At 43.6% G+C, this 24,635-nt stretch overlaps 1 protein-coding gene across 13 annotated transcripts in view; it reads right to left on the bottom strand.

Annotated features, from left to right (window-relative positions):
* The window catches only part of LOC123752290 (hexosaminidase D-like), a 373,939-nt gene that overhangs the window by 19,967 nt on the left and 329,337 nt on the right, over nt 1–24,635 (bottom strand). For 10 of the 13 annotated variants that reach the window (XM_069308469.1, XM_069308417.1, XM_069308646.1 and 7 more), the window contains one exon: nt 3,032–3,201. Coding sequence is in view for 1 of the 13 variants with exons in the window: in XM_045727094.2 (XP_045583050.1) it covers nt 2,680–2,752 (73 nt within the window). In the remaining 12 variants the exon portion in view is untranslated. Of the gene's footprint in view, nt 1–2,679; nt 2,768–3,031; nt 3,202–19,220; nt 19,245–19,372; nt 19,412–24,635 lie in introns of those variants that run through there. The other 3 variants (XM_069308954.1, XM_069308994.1, XM_045727094.2) reach the window with 3 other exon arrangements.

Genomic DNA, 24,635 nt, shown 5'->3' with positions numbered 1-24,635 from the left:
GGGAGGCTGTCGGCCGGCAGGGCGGGACAGTCTCTGTCAACTACAGACACCCCCCCCCCCTCTATCCAGCTATAGGCAGACACTTGGTGAGTTGAACATTAAGGTGACTTGGTCGTGTGTACACATGTTGTGTGATGATCAGGGGCAGTCAAGTTGTAGGGTTCTCAAATTCTTGGATGATGACTCACTTTGCATATTAAACTGGAACATTTGAATTGCTTAAATTATGATAGTTATCATGTGAAATATAATTGAAGTTATTATTTAAATGGCCTTTAACTTGGTTCCCTAGAGTTTGTGAGTTGAGGTGAGAAAGCCTCTGTGATTACTGGTTTCATGATTTAATGAGTACATGATAAAGATGGGACATACTAATAATGACCTCTTGATAACATCTTTTGTGAATATTGTGATACAGACAAGTTCCATTCCTTGTCTTGTATATAATGGTCTTGAATGGATGGTGGCAGCATTTCTTCTTCTACTATCTACTCTTCTACTTCTACCTATCTACTCCTCTCCCTCCACCCCTCTCTAAACTCTCACTTTCAACTAATGACCCTCCTCGCTCCTCCCACCTCTCTACCTCTCACCCCAAACCCTCACTACTTACTTCACTATTCATTTCTTTCCTTTCGTTTTCTCTTATACGTTTATGGCAGTGAAATGTATTCTAGAGTTCTCTCTAGAGTTTCGGGTATAGCTGATCAAGTTACGGCGCCTTGTAGTCTTAGCACCTAGGTAGTCAAATACCTAGGTTACAAGGAGTTGAACGAGAGAGGTTGCCTTAGGAACTCTGGGAGTGCTCTAGAATAGTTAGCTAACTGGGGGCGGGATAACGGACTAGAGAGCTGTTTCCCCCGGCCTCGTTGGTTAACTGGGGGGGGGGGGGGGGGTTGGAATAATGGACAAGATAGAGCTGTTTCCCCCACCCCCCGTTACAATGGCTTTCTTTCTTTCTGGTGAGTTCAGCTCGGTTGGCTTCCTGTGGAGTCACCTGGTCTCTTTTTGCTTGGTTCCTTCAGCCAGGGGCTTTCCCTTGTGTTGTTTTCGGTGGCGGGGTTGCCACGTCATTTATGCTGCCGGTTCTGCCTCAGTGGGCATTTTGTGGGAAATCCTACCACCTGAGTTTCCAGTTTCGTTGTTCACTTTTTTGTTTGCAGGTGTCATTCAGTCTCGTCAGCCCGTGGCCTTCACTGGTGTCCTTGATGTTCATCCTTTGGCGCTTCTCGGCTGGCTTTGCAAACATATTCTGGACTACTTTTTGGGTGTGGGGGTTTTGGGGCTCTAACAAGTTACCTGGCATTTACCTGGAGAGGGTTTCACAAGTTCTACTCCAAGCCAGGCCTAGGGCTAGGCTCAACTGTGTCTGGACACTGGCGGTCTTGTGTTTGCTTGAGGTGTGTGCCTCGCAGGTTTCAAAGGGTCGTTCTGTCCGGCTGGCCTACAGTCTGTCCATGTGCCTGTGTTGTTTGCTATTTATGTTCTGCTCTCTTGATTGTCCTTGTGGTTTTGGCATAAGTTACTTTTAGGGTGCAAGGGGCTTTCAGGGTGAGCCCGTGGTATGGCACCTCAGGGTCCTTTGTCCCCGGTCCCCAGTGCCTGTGTGTGTCTTTTTTTTTCTAGTTTTGTTATGGTGTCCCTGGTTAGTGCTCCTTTGTTCCTTCTCCATGGGTAGATAGCTTCAGGGAGACATAAGGGACTCCCAATAGAAAACCAGCGTTAAATGCAATGAAACACCAATTTCTGAGCGAGCCCTGACAATCCAGGGCGTCGGGGTTGTTCCCATCTTCATAGAACTGAGGGTGGAGCAGCTGGCAAAACCCGGGCTGCCTCTCTCAAACGAGGGGGAGGTGGGGCGAATGTGCTAGCGCTAGTTTCGTGAATTTTCGATTGTTTACATGGTTGGGAGAGTTCTTTTGGAGGTTCTCGAGGCTGCAGTCTAGCTTATAACCAGCAGTACTCTAATCTGTTGAATAACTTTCAGGGTGCTTCCCTAGTATTGGTGGCAGACATGGACAAAAATCATAGTAATTTTATTATAAGTGACACTGCTCCCTGTACCTCCTCTTTCGAAGGAAATCCAGGTTTTGGCTCTGATCCCCAGTAGGCCAATAGAACTCCGTGACTGATGGCGCCTAACAGCATAGCACTATCAAAGATAGTAGCTTCAGAGAACCAACGGGGCTCACCCAGAAATTTGAATTTCATTACATTCAAAACTGGTTTTAGTGTTAGAACCTAATTAGACTTGTGCAATGAGATTCAAACCTTGTCTCACAAGTTACTTTCAATCCATTTATGTTACTGGGCCTGCAATAAACTTTATATTACATGGAAACCAATAATATGTCACTGGATTTAATGCTGAAATGAAAGTTGAATCTGCTATAATAAACGCTTTTGACATATTAGGAATTACTAAGCAACAGTTAGTGCATAAGTATAATAAATAATATATTTTGATGAATTAAGGAACCACAATTGATGGAAGACAAATATCATCTACAGTAAAAAAAAATAGTGAATTAATTAATAATAACAAAGATATATGCATTACCATTAACACTGACCAACACATGCACAGACTTTCACAGACACATGCAGACACAATCTCGAGCCTACAAAACAAAATCTTAAAACCGCACACCACAACAAATTGTAACCGGGGTTGCATACGCTGAAAATCGACTGAGGTCCACAAGACTACAGGACGCCCCCGGTGAGGCTGCATGCTGTTGAAGGAATACATGCTCGCCTGGGTCACACTCAATCACCCTTCTAAGATCACGCTGAAAGAAGGGGGATACAGAAATATGCCACGCCCATGGAGTTACGCCTAAAACAAAATAATTACAGCACACGGCCAGGTTATTCCCATACACATCAACATGGAACATCTTCACTGGGATTATATAAGCAGAATGATAAATTTCTAACTACTAAGATCATTAGCAGGTTTACTTAAATTTAGTAGGCAGGTGGATTTACTTTCGTTCTAAGAGAAAAATTTCAGAATTGGGGCACATACTTGGCTTGGTGAAGTAAGGGAGTCAACGACTGCGATAAGAGGCTGCCACCACCTCCACTGCCTAAGGGACCAGGTAGTTAATCAAAGACTAAGTGTCACTCGTGGACGAGATCACCCAGGGTACCGCCGCTGTGGATGTGCTCGTCTGCTGTAGTGGTGATCACGGTGTTCTGGAGAGGAAGAGGAAATGATTAGCCACATGAGTAAGACAGTGCATGTATGCAAATATTGCAGATACTGTACTGAGAAAGTGGGGATAAAATGAATACATGGAAACAATAAAGTGAGATCACGAGTTATTTCCATCTATACCAAGGATATCTGCAAAGAAAACCAGACTATTATATTTGGACAGATCAGATCATTGCAGAAAAATAGATATCCTCACTTCCGGCTCGCACTGTAAGCAAGAATAATGATAATTAAGTTAGACATTACACTAAAATAAATCTTCATGAAATCTCTCTGAGTCACATATTTTCCCCAATGTTCCGACGTACTAGAAGCAAGGGAGAAAAGAACACTCAAATCTACCATGGCAATTTGTTGATGGGAGTATGAATAGGTGTATAGGAGGCCAGCAGTGTAGAAGGAGAGAGATGTAAGCTGGGAAGAGGGGGCAGTGATAGTGTCCCCAGTAGGGGGGTTGTGTGTGTGGGAGGTTGTGTGTGTGGGGGGAGGAGGTTGTGTTTGTGGGGGGGGGTTGTGTACTCGCCTATTTGTGCTTGCGGGGGTTGATCTTTGGCTCTTTGGTCCCGCCTCTCAACTGTTAATCAACTGGTGTACAGATTCCTGAGCCTACTGGGCTCTATCATATCTACATTTAAAACTGTGTATGGAGTCAGCCTCCACCACATCACTGCCTAATGCATTCCATCTGTTAACTACTCTGACACTGAAAAAGTTCTTTCTAACGTCCCTGTGGCTCATTTGGGAACGCAGTTTCCACCTGTGTTCCCTTGTTCACGTACTACCCGTGTTGAATAGTTTATCCTTGTCTACCCTGTCAATTCCCCCTGAGGATTTTGTAGGTAGTGATTATGTCTCCCCTCACTCTTCTGTCTTCCAGTGTCGTGATGTTCATTTCACAGATGTGGTGTGTGTGTGTGTGGGGGGGGGGGGGGTGTAAGGGGAAGGCAGGTGCAGCAATCGGCCCTCGAAGAGATTAATGGACGTCAAGTCTTTGGGGGGGGGGGATGCAAGATGGCACCTTAATCATACTAGACTGTTAATTGACCTGATAAGGTCGCACCCTTTGTCAAGACGCAGGCCTTGAGATATTGTTGAGACAAGCAAATTCGAGTTTTGTCTGGTAGCAATGATTACGGTGACTCAGGGTGCGGCCGGTGTACACTCACACATGGCCTCAAGTTTCAGCAGTTACCAGGTTTTTATAATGACAAGACGGGTACATTAGGGGTCATTCTGGCACTCTGGTCCGGACCTTGGAGCTGAGAGTCGAGGCGGAGCGAGGGTCCGAGAAGTCCCCTGCTGAAGTACTGGGGTGGACCAGGGTCCCGGAGCTGAGTACTGGGGGTGGACCAGGGCCCCAGAGCTGAGTACTGGGGTGGACCAGGGTCCCGGAGCTGAGTACTGGGGTGGACCAGGTCCCCGGAGCTGAGTACTGGGGTGGACCAGGGCCCCAGAGCTGAATATGGGCCAGCTTATTCGACTGTACAAGTCGAATCATTGTGGTGTGTAAGTATGGGTCAGTAATGTCTGATTAATCCCGGAGATGACTTGTATGAATACTGAGGTAGGGATAGGATGGTTGTGTTATGTGGACCAGGTTTAGATCCATTGTGTGGACCGGGCTGGGCCAAGGTATGGACCGGTATGGTCCGGAAGGTGGTTAGCAGTCTCCTGGCTTGGTAGTCAGGTTAAGAAACTCCCGATACTGAGAAACTGTGAATTAGCTATTGAATGCAAAAAGTTTCATACTTAATACTCTAAATAACAATTGGGCTTCAATAACCTTTCATTTATAAATTCATTGTGTCAAGAGCCGAACGGTACGCCCCAGAGAGACTGGTCGGAGTCTGATGATCTATATTAATATTTACATTGATATAACATATGACAGTACATGTATCATGTACAAATCTCAGTTTCCAACCATGATGGCCCACATTAAGTAAGATCCCGTTACATCATCTACCTCCGTGAAGCTCCTCGAGCACTAATGGCGACTTCCACCACAACACTAGTCACTACTCATATGCTGGAACGTGTGTACTATCAGGAGAGCGCGCTAAGTCATTACGACTATATAGCACTGGGGAGGGAACAGGATAAAGATATGGGATGGGACAAGGGGGGGAGGGGGGAAAGGAGTGGTGACCAACTACTTGGACGGTCGGGGATTGAACGCCGACCTGTATGAAGCGAGACCGTCGCTCTACCGTCCAGCCCAAGTGGTTGGGTCTCATATGCTGGAAAGACAATACTCAATACATTTTTTAGCTAAATATACACACTTTTTCGGTGACAACAGTTGCGGTGATGGGATAGGTGGTGGTGCTGTTGTGGTGGTGAGGCGAGGAGGTAGTGCTGTTGTGGTGGTGAGGCGAGGAGGTAGTGCTGTTGTGGTGGTGAGGCGAGGAGGTAGTGCTGTTGTGGTGGTGAGGCGAGGAGGTAGTGCTGTTGTGGTGGTGAGGCGAGGAGGTAGTGCTGTTGTGGTGGTGAGGCGAGGAGGTAGTGCTGTTGTGGTTGTGAGGCGAGGAGGTAGTGCTGTTGTGGTTGTGAGGCGAGGAGGTAGGGCTGTTGTGGTGGTGAGGCGAGGAGGTAGTGCTGTTGTGGTGGTGAGGCGAGGAGGTAGTGCTGTTGTGGTGGTGAGGCGAGGAGGTAGTGCTGTTGTGGTGGTGAGGCGAAGAGGGAGTGCTGTTGTGGTGGTGAGGCGAAGAGGGAGTGCTGTTGTGGTGGTGAGGCGAAGAGGGAGTGCTGTTGTGGTGGTGAGGTGAAGAGGGAGTGCTGTTGTGGTGGTGAGGCGAGGAGGGAGTGCTGTTGTGGTGGTGAGGCGAGGAGGTAGTGCTGTTGTGGTGGTGAGGCGAGGAGGTAGTGCTGTTGTGGTGGTGAGGCGAGGAGGTAGTGCTGTTGTGGTGGTGAGGCGAGGAGGTAGTGCTGTTGTGGTGGTGAGGCGAGGAGGGAGTGCTGTTGTGGTGGGGAGCTAATATGAGGTGTCAAGTGGAGGCAGACGGGTGCTGGGAAGTGTTAGTTGGTGTGGTATCTTCTTTCCTCGGTGGTAATTACACTATTTCCTGGCTCCTACCAATGTCAAATAACTCTTAGAAACCGCCAGAATGATATCAGAACAATAGTTGACATTACGTTCCTATGCCCACTGACAAAGTTAAGATCAATTATGCGATGATATACAAGTATTTTATGTTTAAAGTTAATACAAAAGCAAATACAAAAATTAACGCTAAACAATTCCCCAATAACGATGAGGCTTTTTTGAGGCTATTTTTATAACCTAGGCGAAATAGTTGGCCATGCTGCTAGATTTCTCAATTTTCCATATTTTTGAGTTAAATTTTTTTTAAGTACCTGTAACAGACGATTTTGGGGGACATGTCGGAAAACCCGACACCATTACTCCTCCTCTAGCTTGAGGGCAACTGAACAAGGGAAGTGTGTTACCGAAATCCGTCTATCTAATCATTTATTTTATTTTATTTTATTTTATTTTATTTATGCATATACAAGAATGTACATAAGGAATGTGAGGATACAATTATGGTAATTACAGTCTTGTAAAGCCACTAGCACGCGCAGCGTTTCGGGCAGGTCCTTAATCTAAGAAAATTTTAAGGAGGTAAATACTTGCAAAATTTATAGACAAAAAAATGATAACAGATTACATGGAATGAAAAAAAAAAGATGAGAGAAAATTATAGGTACAGTATATTAAAGCACATAGGTAGCTATGATTGATTGCAATGACAGCTTAAAATGGTAGTTGACAACAAATTGGTAGGCACAATACAGCAGAAACAATATAAGATTGATTGCAATGACAGCTTGAATGGTAGTTGACAAAAATTGGTAGTCACAATACAGCATATGGCTAGCACATAAAAGAAGACAGCAATGAACACAATGATAAGGTTGTTTGATATTATTTCTGGCCAGGTAATATTAAGTAGATAAAGGGCGAACCGGTTAGGACGCGAACAAGCCACTAAGCACAGGTAATTAGTCCTTATCTAATAATATATAAAAGTTTCATCTGATATAGCTGTCATATATTAGGATTCCGGCTTTACGGCTAGTGCCCTTTGACAGGAACAAGAAGAAGATGCAAGAATTAATCTTGGTACATCAGTTACTTGGGTGATGGAAGCTAGCCTCTCACGAGGATAATTTGGTGTCTACATCCTAGTTATACCTGGTGGACTAAGCCTGCTATACAATAAGCCAAGGCACCTCCAATTTTATTAACTAATATATGTAGTTTAATACTGTAGTTTGATTGGCTGCATATATATATAAATGTAATATAACCCCCCCCCCCTAATGTAAGGATCGATTTGTGAGATTATTGCAGAAATACAGTCCGCTAAACATCATACAAATTGCTATCGAAATATATAAATTAACGTAAATTCTATATAAACTCATATAAATTAAATAAATATAAATCTCACAGGTCGGTTCCTACAGGACAAGACTCTGAGGGTATGGTGGATTTTGATGTTTATTTAATACAATCTTGGTTACAATACTCAAGTGTTGTAACGACGTGTCATGACAGCCGAGACGAGGATGCTGGGAGCTGTAGGTAGAGAGCGTGAATGTGGAACTAGAGCGTAGAGCTCCAACGCAGGATGAGAGCGGATAGCTCGAGTATGGCCGGAATAAGCTCTCTGCTCTGTAGCGTCTTGTGTTTGAGATTGAAATAAGTTTATTGAGGTAAAATACGCACAAAGGGATGAGGTAGCTCAAGCTATTCTCGCCCCGTTTTTTGTGTTATATATTCTTTATATAAAGAATGGTGTTGATGGTGTTGGTTGTTGACCGTTGACAGTTGGTTGTTGGTGTTAAAGAGAGAACTTGATAAACACCTCCAAAGGATACCTGACCAACTAGGCTGTGATTCATAAGTCAGGCTGCGAGCAGCCGCGTCCAACAGCCTGGTTGATTAGTCCAGCAACCAGGAGGCCTGGTCGAAGACCGGGCCTCCGGTACGCTGAGCCCTGAAATCATCGTAACGTGGATGTTGGAGAAGACCCGCGGTATATCCAGAGCTTTGCCTGACTTGCCAAGTTGACCTGCATGATGGGAGAGTCCGCCCTCAGAGCAAATGGATTTGCGAGGGCAGCGGCGGGGGCAGGCGGAGTGAGGGCAGAGCCCCTCTGTTTCCCCGTATTTATACGGCCCCAGACTGCCCGCGCAACGCCGCGGGACGCGCTGCGCAAATGTTTCTTTCTCCCCCATCAGAAACATCCCCGCTTGCGATCAAGCAGTGGCCATTACCGTAAGAAACTACACCCCATCCCAAAGTACCTGGATAGTTATTTAGATATTTATGATGGTATAAAAGCATATTACGATTCCAGTAATAGTCTACGTGTAAACTGGCAGGTGAACCTTTGTCCTAAACAATTTATTCTCAAGCTAGAACTTTATTGTAATATAAATCATTGGTTTATAATATAAAAAGTATATGCTGAAAACGTTTTCTTCGAAGAATTAGTTTTTCTGTAAATGGAATTCTCTGGTAAACTCAAATAGTTGTTGAATTTCATTTTTCACAATATCGTCAATGATACACTGAATAAATGTAACCAAACATAATAAAACCTAACCTAATCGAGCCTTAACCTAAGGTAACATGGATGGAGATTAGATAATAACACTAATTATATAGTCGTTTTCAATTCATTCATGTAAACGTATTTCCTCTCTGTATATATAATTTTATATATAATATAATTATATATCTGTATATATAATTATAATCTATATATATATAATTATATTATATATATATGTATATGTGTATTATATATATAATTTTAATATAATTATATAATTGTATATATAATTATAATTATAATCTGTATATATAATTAGGACAGGTTGGGTATGCTTCATACTTTAAGTATTAAGTCAATACGGCGAGGATTTCGAAATGCTTAATGGAAATTTAGTAGGAAAATACCCGATGAAACCATAATGCTGTCTCCACCAGGATATGAAATCACGAGAAAGAAAACAATGCCTGAATTTACCTGAGGTACACTATATCTCTAGTGGCCTCGATGAAGATAGGAATAAAATATTTCCAGCCGAATTTTGAACTGAAGTTCTGTCTTGGCATTTAGATTTCGGCTGAGAGGCGATTTCCAAAGGTGAAAAAAATGCATTTCTTTTCCTTATACTGGGTGGCTTCTTGAACTTGTTGTTGAGTTAAACTGGTCTATCTAAATCAGTGTTCTGGAAGATATGAACCTCCCATTTTGCAGTACTTGCACAAGACTTGCCAACGTACATCACATTGAGGTTCATGTACGCATCTGAGAGCGTGTCGACCTATATTTTACGAATGGCTAGGATGGCGTTTGAATGTTAGGGTGATATAAGTACGCTGGGAGCATTATTATTGTAAGTTGAGGACGAACATTTTGCCAGGCATGTCCAAGTACGATGAAATTATATCCCGCCCTTTTATTCTAAATTATAGTAATTAATAATTATAAGCTATTAATGTTTAAAAGCAGTTTTATAGAGTTCAACTTGTCTTGCCTCATTCAACGTGTCTTGAAAAAGTATTTATGGTATCCTGCTTCTCCGTGTAGCACCTGCTGTGTGTTACGTACCCTTATAAGATACGTAAGTGAATATATTAATATGTACATTTATAATTGTATGTAAATTACAAGCATGTATATTGTTATACTTATATGTTCTATGCAAATGCACATTCATGTTACAGTGTTGGCGTTAGGCCCAGCGTATCGTGGGAATGATTGTTTATTTCTTTGTGTGATCAGTTTTCCCACGGGAACTAATGATTTATATGTGATCATAAGTGGGTAACAGAGTGAAATAATAATTGAGTGAACTGTATCTGGCAAATTGTCGTGGGATCGTCCGTTGCTGGGGTGTGCATGCCATTATGCTATTCTGTATGCATATTTTAATTACTAGGTAAAGAAACACGTACTTTTGTTGTCTATATCAATATGTACTAATTATTCATTAAGTTAGTTTAAGATTACTCTTGTCACAATGTAGTGCTCCATTGTTGAAATAATAAATATTGTAACTTTGGCAATTTATTCGCGGGGCAAGGCAATGTGTTTTTTGACTCGCATATTGTAGCTCAGTAGCTGAGCAGAAACCAGGGAGATATCATCTTGGAGTTAAGTCATTCTTTTGTTCTAGCCATATAATTATTCTTAGTATTGATTTAATGTCTGGAAGTTACAGTGATATTTTTAATGTGATATATATTGTGACCATATAATCATCTGTTTGCCTTTGAGATTTATTTAATATAAATTATATATATATATGCTTAGTCTTTATTCTTCAGTCCTATGAAGATTCTATTTTATGCTCATTACCCATTAAGGGGTTATACTGGTGATTCGCTATTGAGAACAGCAGTTGTGTCGTATCCCTAGACTTATTAAAGTTTGGCTGCTGTAGGATCACGAGCCGTAACGTACGATAGGTAACAAAGAGTTATGGGGGCCTGTGCCGGGAAATATTGTCCCATTTTTAACTTAACTATGCTAATCTAACCTTGCCTTCCTAGGTACCAGTGTGTCAAGTGTCTCTGTGTGTTTCTTAAGAACTATTCCATGTGCCAAGCAAGCCTTCCTGTGTGTCAAGTAACAACGTTTCACGATTTTGAGGTAAGTCATCCTATATATTTTGTTTGTGCAGTGAGGCCAAGCGAATTTTCAGTGTGGTGACAATTTTACAGTGAAGTGTAGTGCAGTGCCATTGTGTTAATTATTTTTGTGAATCAAGTGCCAAGTGTTAGTAACGATGGAGGAGAAAGTTGCAGCGTTGGTGGCTCACCCAGACTTTGAAGGGATTCAGAACCTTAAAAAGACTGAGTTAATACAAATGGCAAATCATTTGGATTTGACCGCCAGCAATAGAATGGTTAAAGCCCAAATATTGAAAGTCATTGTGACGCATTTTGTTGAGAATGGGGATTTAGATGAAGAAATTCTAGAGGAGTTAAGAGAGGAGTCGAGTGATCAGATGACGTTAAAGCGTCTTGAGTTAGAAGCTCGCCAATTAGAGCTTGAAGCTCAAAAAGAACAGAAAATATTAGAGGCTGAAGCTCAGCAAAGGGAGCTGGAGACTAGGCGTTTAGAAATTGCGGCACAAAACCAGAGAGGTTTAATTGAGTTGCAACTAGAAGCCACAAAGAAGCAACAAGCCGAGGAACAAACTAGGCAATTAGAGATTCAACAACAAATGGCTGACACTAACTTCAGGCTTGAATCACAGCGTATGGCAGCTGGGCATGGAAATACTAGTAATGTTTCAACAAATAGTGATAATAATCCCATCAGGATGAATAAGTATATAGAGTTGCCCAAGTTCAATGAGGAAGATCCTGAGGTTTTCTTTGCACATTTTAATAAAATTGCCATCAGTATGAACTGGCCAAGGGATCAGTGGGTAGCCATTATGCAGTCTAAATTCAAGGGGCGTAGTCAGGAGGTTTTCACATCCCTCCCTGACGCTCATAGTTTTGATTATGACTTTGTAAAGAAAAGCATCCTCAATGCATACCAGCTAAATCCAGAGGCACACAGGCAAAAGTTCAGGAACCTAAGGAGAATCAAGGATCAGACAATAGCCGATTTTACTCGTCAGAAGACGAATTTTTGCAACAGATGGTTAAAGTCACTTGCAGTCACTGATTTTGATGCTCTAAAGAATCTTCTCATAATGGAAGAAGTATTGTCCTGTCTTCCAGACCAGTTGTCTACTTTTATGGCAGAACAAAAGAATGTAACCGATATTGATGAGCTGTCAAAGCTCGCGGATGAGCATGAGTTGCTGACTAAGGCCCCGTTTATGGCCACTTCACCTAAGTCTAGTCGTAGAGTAAATTTCAATGCTCACCGTACTCCTTATCAGTATAAGTCTCCTCCTGGTGCGACAGTTACTCCCGTGAACTCTTCTCTTACTAACCCTAAGATGGTTACTCCATTGCCAGGATCATCTAAGCCTAGTAATGCTAATTCTAAACCGGCAGTTGGTTATACCAGTGTGTCCACTGTCAAACATTGTACCCATTGTAAGAGAAGGGGGCATGTGATTTCTTCATGTTTTAGTTTGCATCCTGAACTCCGACCAACTGGTCTTATTATGAGTAAAGGAGTGCAACCTATTAATTCTTCATGTATTACAGTCAGTCCCAATTGGATGGCTGAATTCAAACCCTATATGTCCACAGGTACCTTATTATGTACTAATGGTAGACATAAGACTGTTCAATTACTCCGTGATACTGGAGCTTCACAGTCTCTTATTACCCAGAAGGTACTTGATGATGTTGACACCCGAGATCTGGGTGAAGTTGTGCTTCTCCAGGGTATTGCCGGTAGTGTGCAACCAGTGTCCTTATTGCAAGTTAACCTTGATTCTAAATATACTTCAGGATGGTGTAATGTTGGTGTAAGTAAACAACTGCCCATTCCTGGGGTAGACATTATTCTAGGTAATGATTTTGGCAACCAAATGGTTGTAGGGCCCAAGTGTCCCATCATGTTAACTAAACCCCATAATGTATTAGCTCAACCGGAAGCAGATGATATTATTTACCCTGCTTGTGTTGTTACTAGATCAATGGGAAAAACAGGTGAGAGTAATCCTGTCTTCACTGAGGTTGCTGATCCCAAGACCAGGACCCCTTCAGTAAAGGAGTGGGAGGTGGATCTTGAGGATTCTTTTATGACTCGACTGGATGATGAGAGTGAGGCCGTAGTAGAAGCCCCGCCGAACCTAAATCACAAGGAAAGTGAAGGTGAGGAGGCTGAACTATCTGTACCTTGCCCGCTTGTCTCCAGTGCGCCAGTTGTCGAGAGTGAGGCCGAAGTAGCTATGACTCCATTTTATTCTGATCAATCGGGAAAGGAGATCAAGCTACTAGGTTCTTGCCCGCTCGCTGCTGAGTCTGAGTCATTGCCCTTAAGTGTTGTACAGACTACTGATCCTAGTTTAAGTAAGTGTATTTCTGAGGCTCCTGATAATATTGATGCATTGGAGGAAGGGACGGGTTTCTTCTTCAAGGATCGACTTCTGATGAGAAGGTGGAGACCCAAGGGAACTCCCTCTTCAGAGGATTGTGAGATTAGAACCCAACTTGTTGTCCCCAATGATTATCGTAGGCAGGTCCTGCAGGCTGCACATGATGACCCCATGGGAGGTCATCAAGGTATCACGAATATGTACCATAAGATAAGTAAATATTTTTTCTGGCCAAAGTTAAAGAAAGACGTGGTCAGATATTGTCATAACTGTATACCCTGTCAAATTGTTGGTAAACCAAATCAATCTGTACCTAGAGCACCATTGCAACCTATTGTAGTTCCTGATGAACCATTTACTCATGTTGTAATTGATTGTGTGGGTCCTTTACCTAAGACTAAATCGGGTAACATGTTTTTGTTCACTCTCATGTGTATGACTACTAGATTTCCTGAAGCTTATGCTCTACGGAATACCAAGGCTCATAATCTCATCAAGTGTCTTGAAAGATTCTTTTCGTTGTTTGGAATGCCTAGAGTTATTCAGAGTGATAATGGGGGAAATTTTGTTTCTAAAGTTTTCAGAACTTTTTGCGAATCCCGAGGGATTCGGCACAAATTGTCCAGTCCATATCATCCCCAAAGCCAAGGTGGACTTGAACGTTTCCACCAGACTTTGAAACAAATGCTGAAGACAACCGGAGAAACTCATCCACGTAATTGGGATGAGAATCTCCCCTTTGTGTTGTTTGCTGCTAGAGAAGGGCTACAAGAGTCATTGGGCTGTTCACCCTTTGAACTAGTGTTTGGTCACCAAGTAAGAGGTCCTCTTAAAATGCTACAAGAAAAGTTGTTGGGAGATGTCTCTGTTCATCAGAGCGGATTGTACTTGAGCGAGGTCAAGGCTAAGTTGTGTCGGGCTCGTGAGTTGGCGAAAGAACATCTGGGAAGGACTCAACAAGCCATGAAAGTACGATATGACAAGAAGTTCAAAGCTAAGCTAAGGTCGTTTGATGTCGGAGATTTGGTGTTGGTGTTGAAACCTCGTATGGGGACTTCCATGTCCCATAAGTTCGCAGGACCCTACCAAGTGGTAGACAAGGTGGGAGACCTAACTTATAAACTAATTAACCCTAATCTTTCAGAACCCCAAATGACTGTGCACATTAACAGATTAAAAGCTTATGTTGGACCTGGTGTAGTAGCTTGTTTTAGTCGGGAAGAGTTACCACCTGAGGATAATTGTAGTGAGGGACATGTTGTTAATATCCCACTTCTCAGTTCCAGTTCCAATGGCAGGGAGATGCTATGTCATTTACAGGAGAAACAACGTGATGAGTTCCAGGTTCTGCTGGACAACCATTCATCTCTGTTTGGGGAGGTTCCTACCCAGACCCACCTCATCACACACGACGTTCAGCTCCTGGACAGCACCCCCATTCGACAACATCCGTACCGAGTGAATCCCGAAAAGAGGAAAATTATGCAAGCAGAAGTGGAATATCTGCTCCAGCATGATTTCATTCGGCCAAGTCAAAGTACTTGGAGCTCTCCGTGTTTGTTAGTGCCAAAACCAGATGGAACCTGGAGATTGTGCGTGGATTACAGGAAACTGAACAAGAACACTACAGTGGACGTTTTTCCTTTACCCTTGTTGGAAGAATGTATAGAGTCCATAGGTCATGCCGAATATGTAAGTAAGCTTGATTTGTCAAAAGGGTATTATCAAATTCCATTAACAGAGTATGCTAGAGAGGTTACTGCTTTTGTTACACCTGATGGTGCGTATGAATTTAATGTTGGGATAGGTGCTGTGCTTATTCAAGTTGGTTTAGACCAGATTGAGCATCCTGTGTATTACTATTCCAGAAAATTTAATGCAGCTCAGAGAAATTATTCCGTGGTAGAAAAGGAGGCGTTGGGTCTTATATTGTCAATTAAGAAGTTTGAGATTTACTTATCAGGAAATAAAGTGTTAGTATTTACAGACCACAACCCCCTTATCTTTATAAATATGATGAAAGTCAAGAACCAACGAATTCTGCGATGGTCATTGTTTTTGCAGGAATTTAATGTAGAAATCAAACATATTCCAGGCAGACAAAATGTTATTGCTGATGCTTTGTCAAGAAGTTTTGATGTACCATAAATGAAATGTTTCTTTTTACTTAACATTTTTACTTCTGAAAAAATGCCATTGATCTTCAATCCATTGCATTTTTTTTCTTGGAGGTGGAAGTGTTACGTACCCTTATAAGATACGTAAGTGAATATATTAATATGTACATTTATAATTGTATGTAAATTACAAGCATGTATATTGTTATACTTATATGTTCTATGCAAATGCACATTCATGTTACAGTGTTGGCGTTAGGCCCAGCGTATCGTGGGAATGATTGTTTATTTCTTTGTGTGATCAGTTTTCCCACGGGAACTAATGATTTATATGTGATCATAAGTGGGTAACAGAGTGAAATAATAATTGAGTGAACTGTATCTGGCAAATTGTCGTGGGATCGTCCGTTGCTGGGGTGTGCATGCCATTATGCTATTCTGTATGCATATTTTAATTACTAGGTAAAGAAACACGTACTTTTGTTGTCTATATCAATATGTACTAATTATTCATTAAGTTAGTTTAAGATTACTCTTGTCACAATGTAGTGCTCCATTGTTGAAATAATAAATATTGTAACTTTGGCAATTTATTCGCGGGGCAAGGCAATGTGTTTTTTGACTCGCATATTGTAGCTCAGTAGCTGAGCAGAAACCAGGGAGATATCATCTTGGAGTTAAGTCATTCTTTTGTTCTAGCCATATAATTATTCTTAGTATTGATTTAATGTCTGGAAGTTACAGTGATATTTTTAATGTGATATATATTGTGACCATATAATCATCTGTTTGCCTTTGAGATTTATTTAATATAAATTATATATATATATGCTTAGTCTTTATTCTTCAGTCCTATGAAGATTCTATTTTATGCTCATTACCCATTAAGGGGTTATACTGGTGATTCGCTATTGAGAACAGCAGTTGTGTCGTATCCCTAGACTTATTAAAGTTTGGCTACTGTAGGATCACGAGCCGTAACGTACGATAGGTAACACTGTGGAGGCTGCATTCCCTTTCTTTGATTGGCACGGAGTGTAGAGAAAGGTGAAATTTAAGTTCATTGCACCGAGACAGCACGAGATTATATACCATTCAATCCATGAGACACTAATGCTAGGCTACATTGGTTGGACATTCGTGACGGTGTTAATTATCTCAAAGCTCTGAAAATGTACGAGAAAAGGAGTCGAGAAAGGTATCGGATTATATATACAAGACAAATACTGGAGGGCCAGGTCCCAAATTTACACAGTAAAATAACAACATACTTGAGTGAACGATATGAAAGGAAATACTGTACAGAATAAAGCCAGTAAAGAGTAGAGGTGCTATCGGCACAATCAGAGTGCCAATTGTGTGAACATCAGAGGTCCACGGTTCTTCATTATCCTCCCAACAAGTGTAAGATATATTGCCAGAACAAAAGTACAAGTCTTCAAGACAAAACTGGACAGTCTTCTTCAAGAGCCAAGCGTGAAGTAGCAGATATATGGGCCTGCGGGCCGCTCCAAGCAGCCTGATGGACCAAGCCAAGCCTAGTCTGACAAGCCCCGGGCCGGACTTGGGAAGTAAAGCAACTCTCAGAACCCCATTCAGGTTGTGTTGAGGTGTCTACGTTTTATATGTTTTAGTTTTGTAAACATATGACTGCGTTGCTGGCGTGTTTGAAGCGCTCTATCGCAGCCCTGTGTGGGCCTAGTGTGAATGTGGAGTTGATGAGGTGTTTGGTCTCCACCAAACCTTTGTCCCCTCCACGTGCGTACGAGTTCGGAATACATTTGTAATGATTACGTCTGATTACATTTTGTGTCTGGGTTGGGAGGCAAGAACGTTTGCTCGGTGGATTGAACAGTGTTTTTTTACAGGCCAGAGTCAGGTTTATTGTATGGGAGCTTACACTTGCTGATTAGGCTTAGGATGTGTGGTTCTTTCTGATTGGTATTTTAATCTCACGTGATTGTCCTTACTTTTGGTTCACAGTTAACTTTTCCAATAGAATTTTCCAGGGTATATTCTGTTCTCTGGAAATTTTTTGTGTACTGTTGTGTTCCATATTCTGGGTTTAGGGTTGGCTTTTCAATACTGTACTTTTGTGACCCTTCTGTACATATTCTCTTGCGTTCACTTGACTGTTTGTTTCCGTATGCTGCCCTGTGGGTTATCTTGAGATGATTTCGGGGCTTTAGTGTCCCCGCGGCCCGGTCCTCGACCAGGCCTCCACCGCCAGGAAGCAGCCCGTGACAGCTGACTAACACCCAGGTACCTATTTTACTGCTAGGTAACAGGGGCATAGGGTGAAAGAAACTCTGCCCATTGTTTCTCGCCGGCGCCTGGGATCGAACCCAGGACCACAGGATCACAAGTCCAGCGTGCTGTCCGCTCGGCCCCCATGGGTCCCTCTTCATTCATTATTTTTGTTGTGTGGTTATTTTGACAGCCGGTTGGACTGGTGTAGAATAGTGAGTTCTGCGAGATTGCATGTTTGTGCATTAATGTATAGGTTCATTTTATGTAATTTTTTTTAGGTTGTAAGTTTGTTGTGTTACAGTTTTGTCGTGTTGTACTGTACGTGAGGATATTTCCTTGCCTTATTGTATGTACATATTGTATTACTGTAAAAAAAAATAGCGGTATGCGTGTGGAGGAATTTTCGGAGTTGTCATGAACAAGTACTATAAGTTGCCCGCCCGGTACACCTGTAGGATCTGGCAACTTGTTCTCGCCACGTACCAGGCGAACACTACAGTGTGTACACTTTTTACTGTAACAAAACACAGACACTTTAACCGACACACTTAATTAACGCCGATTAGTTTTAGTTAAAAAAAAAAATCCAATATTTTTATATTTTATACGACATTAAGTTGCATGTTTGCATCTCTAGCGAAGAAACACAGTGTGAGGAGAGAGAGCATATTTGACCCAATGAACGCGGCGCTGGTGAATGTTCTTTGCACACTTTCTACGTAAGGTTTCCTTATGTTTGGTTTTCTGTTGCAATATTAATTACTCATTTCAGGACTGAAAACTCTTATTTTATATCATTTAGCCATGACACAATGAAACAGATCGGTTTATAGGACGGGTGAGCAGTGTTGTGTGGCAGAAGGAAGGTAGGACTGGGGTGAGGAGTGTTGTGTGGCAGAAGGAAGGTAGGACTGGGGTGAGCATTGTTTTTTTTTTAGTATTTTCTACCACAGACGTGGCCACACATTTACAATGCTAAGCAGCATATATACATTTTCTTCTATCCTCCATGGACAGGGTTAGAGCAGTGTTGCCAAGACCGTATCTTAACAGCATGTCGCAGAATAGCCTCGGACTGAACGTAATATCTAATGTCACTCTTTATAACTTGTCACACCACTTTATAATGGTCCAGGACGGACCCAAACGTTGACTATTGCTTTACTTTCAGATGTGTGGCTTGGGGTCTCTATAATGCCCAGCCCCGTTATTGTGACTTACTGTCAACATTTGGGTTCGGGCCATAATAGGTAACATCTACCGAGCCATGGATAACATAAGAACAAAGGAAACTGCAGAAGGCCTATTGGCCCATACGAGGCAGCTCCTATTTATAACCACCCAGTCCCACTCATATACATGTCCAACCCACGCTTGAAACAATAACCTAGCTATAGGATGGGTGCAGGGCCTGTATAAAAAACAATAAATTAAAATATAACATTAATTCCTTGTAAACTCGTTATGTGATCTATAACAGCTCGTTCTCACAAGCATCAATTTGTTCATTAATTCTAGTTTAGTTAATTTTTTAAGCATGCCAAATCCATCCTGAAGATATACCTGAAGTAGGTTCAGGGAGTTCTACTCACCAAGTCCGGCCCGAAGCCAGAGCAACAGCCTGGTGGACCACACTCTCACAAGTCAAGCCTGGCCTCGGGCCGCGCTTGGGGAGTAGAACTCCCAGAACCCCATCAAGTAGGTATCAACCAGGTTAATAGTGGAAAAAGTTCGAGGTACAGACTGAGGTGGAAGGCACCAACGTTGCGATCGATGCTTCAACACTATAGTTGCATTTGTCAGCAACGTCTGTGTATATATTGCGGAGTCTGTGTACATATTGCGGAGTCTGTGTATATATTATGTCACGAGTGTGTTGGTCTGCCAAGACTGTAATAATGACCTAGCAGGTGTGAAGGCTGGAGTGTCGTGCTGTGAAGCCAGAAGTTGCTGCCTCGAGTGATGTAGATGTAATGTCACGTGCATTAAGTCGACTCCAAGCACTCCTTTTGAAGGTTCACGGGAGTGTTGTTAGCGCTCTCGGTGCAGTTTTTGGAGGTCGCTCTTTGTATCATCATCATCTTGAGGTTATCTTGAGGTGATTTCGGGGCTTTTTTTTTTTTTTTTAGTGTCCCCGCGGCCCGGTCCTCGACCAGGCCTCCACCCCCAGGAAGCAGCCCGTGACAGCTGACTAACACCCAGGTACCTATTTTACTGCTAGGTAACAGGGGCATAGGGTGAAAGAAACTCTGCCCAGTGTTTCTCGCCGGCGCCTGGGATCGAACCCAGGACCACAGGATCACAAATCCAGCGTGCTGTCCGCTCGGCCGACCGGCTCCCCTCGGCATCATTCTCCACCCCTCTTCTCCAGCTTCTGTACCCTCCGTCTCTCTCTCTTCCCTCTGCCTCTTCCTCTCCTCCCGTCTTCCTCGTATACCAAAGCGGCAAACATCACTCACTCCCATAATTGAGACCCCCGTTATGTAGCCGTGAGCGCTGGACCACTGCTCCTCGCTGCCTGTGTCGTCTTCCATCACTACCCACCGCCACGATTCATCATTACACACTTGCATGTCCACTTTTGAAACCTGTGCATCTTTCCTTAATCGTGATGGCTTCGTGTGAACGTATTCAACTTTACGAGATTCAAAACATCGCGACCCTTAAGTGGTTATTGTTATGGAGAGCCACGTGTGGTGCTTCAAAAGTCATAAAGTGTTTAGTAAATGTAAATTAAGCTGCCATAACAGGTTATGATGAAAGATGTACAGGTTTCGTAAGTATACACAAATGCTAAATGAATCCTGGCCCTGTACGAGTAGGTAGGTGTAGGTAGGCGTGTGGGGGAAGCAGTAAGGCAGATTAGTATGCACAGTGACTCACCCAAGAATTGACTTTGGGACGGAGGCAAATAAATGAACACTACATTCTGTACACTAAAAGTTCCCGTTGTGTAATAGTTTGTTACTTTCTTAAACGCAAACTTGGGAAAATAATGGCTGCAGACATTTTATAAATCATCGTACAGTCACAACATACATTAGGATTGTTTGTAATTTCTTGGAGCAACTAGTTAGGTCACCACCACCACCTGCATACATTAACGGGCCCCTGCTACCGCTCCCGGCGGCCACCTCGTCACACCCACCACCGCTAACGGACGCCCACCACCGCCAACGGACACCCACCACAGCCAACGGACGCCCACCACCGCCAACGGACGCCCACCACCGCCAACGGACGCCCACCACCGCCAACGGACGCCCACCACCGCCAACGGACGCCCACCACCGCCAACGGACGCCCACCACCGCCAACGGACGCCCACCACCGCTAACGGACACCCACCACCACTAACGGACGCCCACCACCGCCAACGGACACCCACCACCACTAACGGACGTCCACCACCGCTAACGGACGCCCACCACTGCTAACGGACGCCCATAACCACACTATCCGTTGTCAGGGCTTCATACGAGGAAGGGTCAAACCCTAACCGTGAAACGATTATTTTTTTCTGTAATTATTCACGTGCAATGGTCATTAAACATATTATGTTCTCTGGCTTGCACTTGTTTCTGGATTGTACTCGGATGGGGCTTTCTGGGAGTTGTTCTACTCCCCAAGCCCGCCCCGAGGCCAGGCTTGACCTGTGCGAGTTTGGTCCACCAAGATGTTGTTTGGAGCGGCCCGCAGGCCCACATCATAACCACAGCCCAGTTGGTCCAGCACTTCTTTTAGGATTTATCCAGCCTTTTTTTTTTAAACTCCAATTTTGTTGTAGCAATATTTCTTATACTTGCTGGGAGGATGAACAACCGTGGACCTCTGATGCTCAGTGTTCTCTGCCTATAGCACCTCTGCTCTTCACTAGCTCTATTCTGCATTTCCTTCCATATCGTTCACTTCAGTAAGTTATTTAACCGTGCAAATTAGGGACCAGCTGGCGCTCCAGTACCTTCTATGTATAGGTTATTTGAGATCTCTCTCGTCTCCTTCCTAGTGAGTACATTTGGAGAACTTTGAGATGATCCCAATAATTTAGGTGCTTTATCGCGTCTAAGCGTGCTTTATGTTTTTTGTTTTTTTTTGAGATATATACAAGAGTTGTTACATTCTTGTACAGCCACTAGTACGCGTAGCGTTTCGGGCAGGTCCCTGGAATACGATCCCCGCCGCGAAGAATCGTTGTTACGACCAAGTACACATTTTCTGTTGCGTTAAATAGAGGCTACAGTTACGGATTTGCGCCCAGTAAATCCTCCCCAGCCAGGATACGAACCCATGACAAAGCGCTCGCGGAACGCCAGGCGAGTGTCTTACCACTACACCACTGAGACTTCTCTGTATTCCCACTGTTTCAGCAATCTCTCTCCTGCTGTGAAGGGGAAGCGAGTACTGAGCAGTACTCAAGACGGGACAACTTGCTTTGTGACTTCTGTCTTCAAGTTGCATTATAACGAAGCTTGTGAACGACGTGACGATGACGAGAGTAAATCACTGAACTATGACAGACGGTGGGTAGGCGTCGTTAAGGCACAACCATGTATACCGTGTCATGTATACTAATGTATACTAGTATACATGACATGTATCATGTATACTAGTGTCTGTATACGTGCTTGAACGGGTCGAAACTCCGAGTGCTGGAGTGGCAGACACCTCGTAAAAATATACTGGGGAAATGTATTAAAAGATGTGCAGCATTAGCTTTGAGGCCCAAAGGGTTTGGAAAGGATGGGGGGGAGGGGATGGAGGGGGGGAGGGAGGGGGGGAGAGGGAGGGGGGGAGAGGGAGGGGGGGGAGAGGGAGGGGGGGAGAGGGAGGGGGGGAGAGGGAGGGGGGGAGAGGGAGGGGGGGGAGAGGGAGGGGGGGGAGAGGGAGGGGGGGGAGAGGGAGGGGGGGAGAGGGAGGGGGGGAGAGAGAGAGAGAGAGAGAGAGAGAGAGAGAGAGAGAGAGAGAGAGAGAGAGAGAGAGAGAGAGAGAGAGAGAGAGAGAGAGAGAGAGAGAGAGAGAGAGAGACACACAGAGAGAGAGAGAGACAGAGAGAGAGAGAGAGACACAGAGAGAGACACACAGAGAGAGAGAGAGAGACACAGAGAGAGAGACACAGAGAGAGACACAGAGAGAGACACAGAGAGAGAGAGACACAGAGAGAGAGACGCAGAGAGAGAGACGCAGAGAGAGAGACGCAGAGAGAGAGACACAGAGAGAGAGAGAGAGAGAGAGAGAGAGAGAGAGAGAGAGAGAGAGAGAGAGAGAGAGAGAGACACAGAGAGAGACAGAGAAAGAGAGAGAGACAGAAAGAGAGAGAGACAGAAAGAGAGAGACACAGAGAAAGAGAGAGACAGAAAGAGAGAGAGACAGAGAAAGAGAGAGACAGAGAAAGAGAGACAGAGAGAGAGAGACAGAGAGAGAGAGACAGAGAGAGAGAGACAGAGAGAGAGAGACAGAGAGAGAGAGACAGAGAGAGAGAGACAGAGAGACACAGAGAGAGAGACAGAGAAAGAGAGAGACACAGAAAGAGCGAGACACAGAGAAAGAGACACAGAGAGACAGAGAGAGACAGACTCCCCCCCCCCTTCCCCTATCACATGAACGACAAGGAAGACTGTGTAGGGAAATATAACTCATTGAGCTAAAGCTACAGGAGAGCAAAATCTAGGAGAGGTAGAGAGCAAAAGACCATCAGTGATATATATAGTATTTTAGATTCTTCAATATCTTGTGCCAAATCTAGAACAAAAAATACATTTTGCATGAAAAAATTTGTATTAGCCATAATTAGGATTCGAACCTGCACACTAGGTACTCCCTAAGTATACGCCTTAAACAACTCTGCCACGACATGCATAAAAGCAATGCAAACTGGGATGCAAATCCTCAGCGTGGCTTTACTGATTTTCTCTTTGATAAATCACGTTAATGTGATTTCTTTGTACGTGTAGCACTGGGCCCCTGCACAAGGTAATGGAACTTTCACACATGACAAAGAAATTGACTAAATACTGAGGATACAGAACACTTTTATGTGAAACCATAAACTCGCTGAAGATTGCTAATCTAAACGAATTCTTCATATGGCAAACAAAATTATATAATTATGATGTCACTTTAATCCCACCAGACTTTGAAGTAGTCATGCACTCCTAGAAAGGAGACGAGAGAGATATCAAATAATATACACATGGAAGATACTGGAGGGCCAGGTCCCAAATCTGCACAGTAAAATAACAACGTACTGGAGTAAACGATGTGGAAGAAAATGCAAAATAGAACAAGTGAAGAGCAGAGGTGCCATAGGCACAATCAGAGAACACTGTATAAACATCAGAGGTACGCGGTTGTTCAACGTCCTCCCAGCGAGTATAAGAAATATTCCCGGAACAACAGTGGACATTTTCAAGATAAAACTAGGCTGTTTTCTAAAAGAAGTTCCGGACCAACCGGGCTGTGGTGGGTATGTGGGCCTGCGGGCCGCTCCAAGCAACAGTCTGGTGGACCAAACTCTCACAAGTCAAGCCTGGTCTCGGGCCGGGCTTGACTTGTCCTCTGGGACTCCCAGAGGAATTCCCAGAACCTCATCAAAGCAGGTATCAAGCAAGCACTCTGCACAAGGCCCAGATTCCTGGAATTCCATCAAGAATTGTAAAAAGCCAATGTCACAGACCCTTAATATTATTTCGAGATGTAGCCTAGATATTGGTGTCTCTTCGACACGCTTAAAGCAGTAGAGATAGTGCCACTACACAAAGGAGGTAATAAAAGAGGCAAATAATTACAGACCGGCAGCACAAATATCGTACATCCGAGAGAATGGCCCTCTGTTCCCACCACTGACTTCCAGTTGCAAAATGTAGGGCTGTTGCATATGCAATGCGAGTGAAACATAACCCTATATGCTTACAGTGCTCAGCAATGCGCACAGTAGCCTTCCACCTCCACCCATGACATAACCCCGCCCCCCCACCCATGACATAACCCCGCCCCCTCCCCTCCACCCA

Source organism: Procambarus clarkii, chromosome 1 (genome assembly GCF_040958095.1).
Source record: "Procambarus clarkii isolate CNS0578487 chromosome 1, FALCON_Pclarkii_2.0, whole genome shotgun sequence".
In the NCBI taxonomy this organism is placed as follows: domain Eukaryota; kingdom Metazoa; phylum Arthropoda; class Malacostraca; order Decapoda; family Cambaridae; genus Procambarus; species Procambarus clarkii.
The sequence above is the reverse complement of the archived record's forward strand: the minus strand, read 5'-3'. Positions and strand labels throughout refer to the sequence as shown.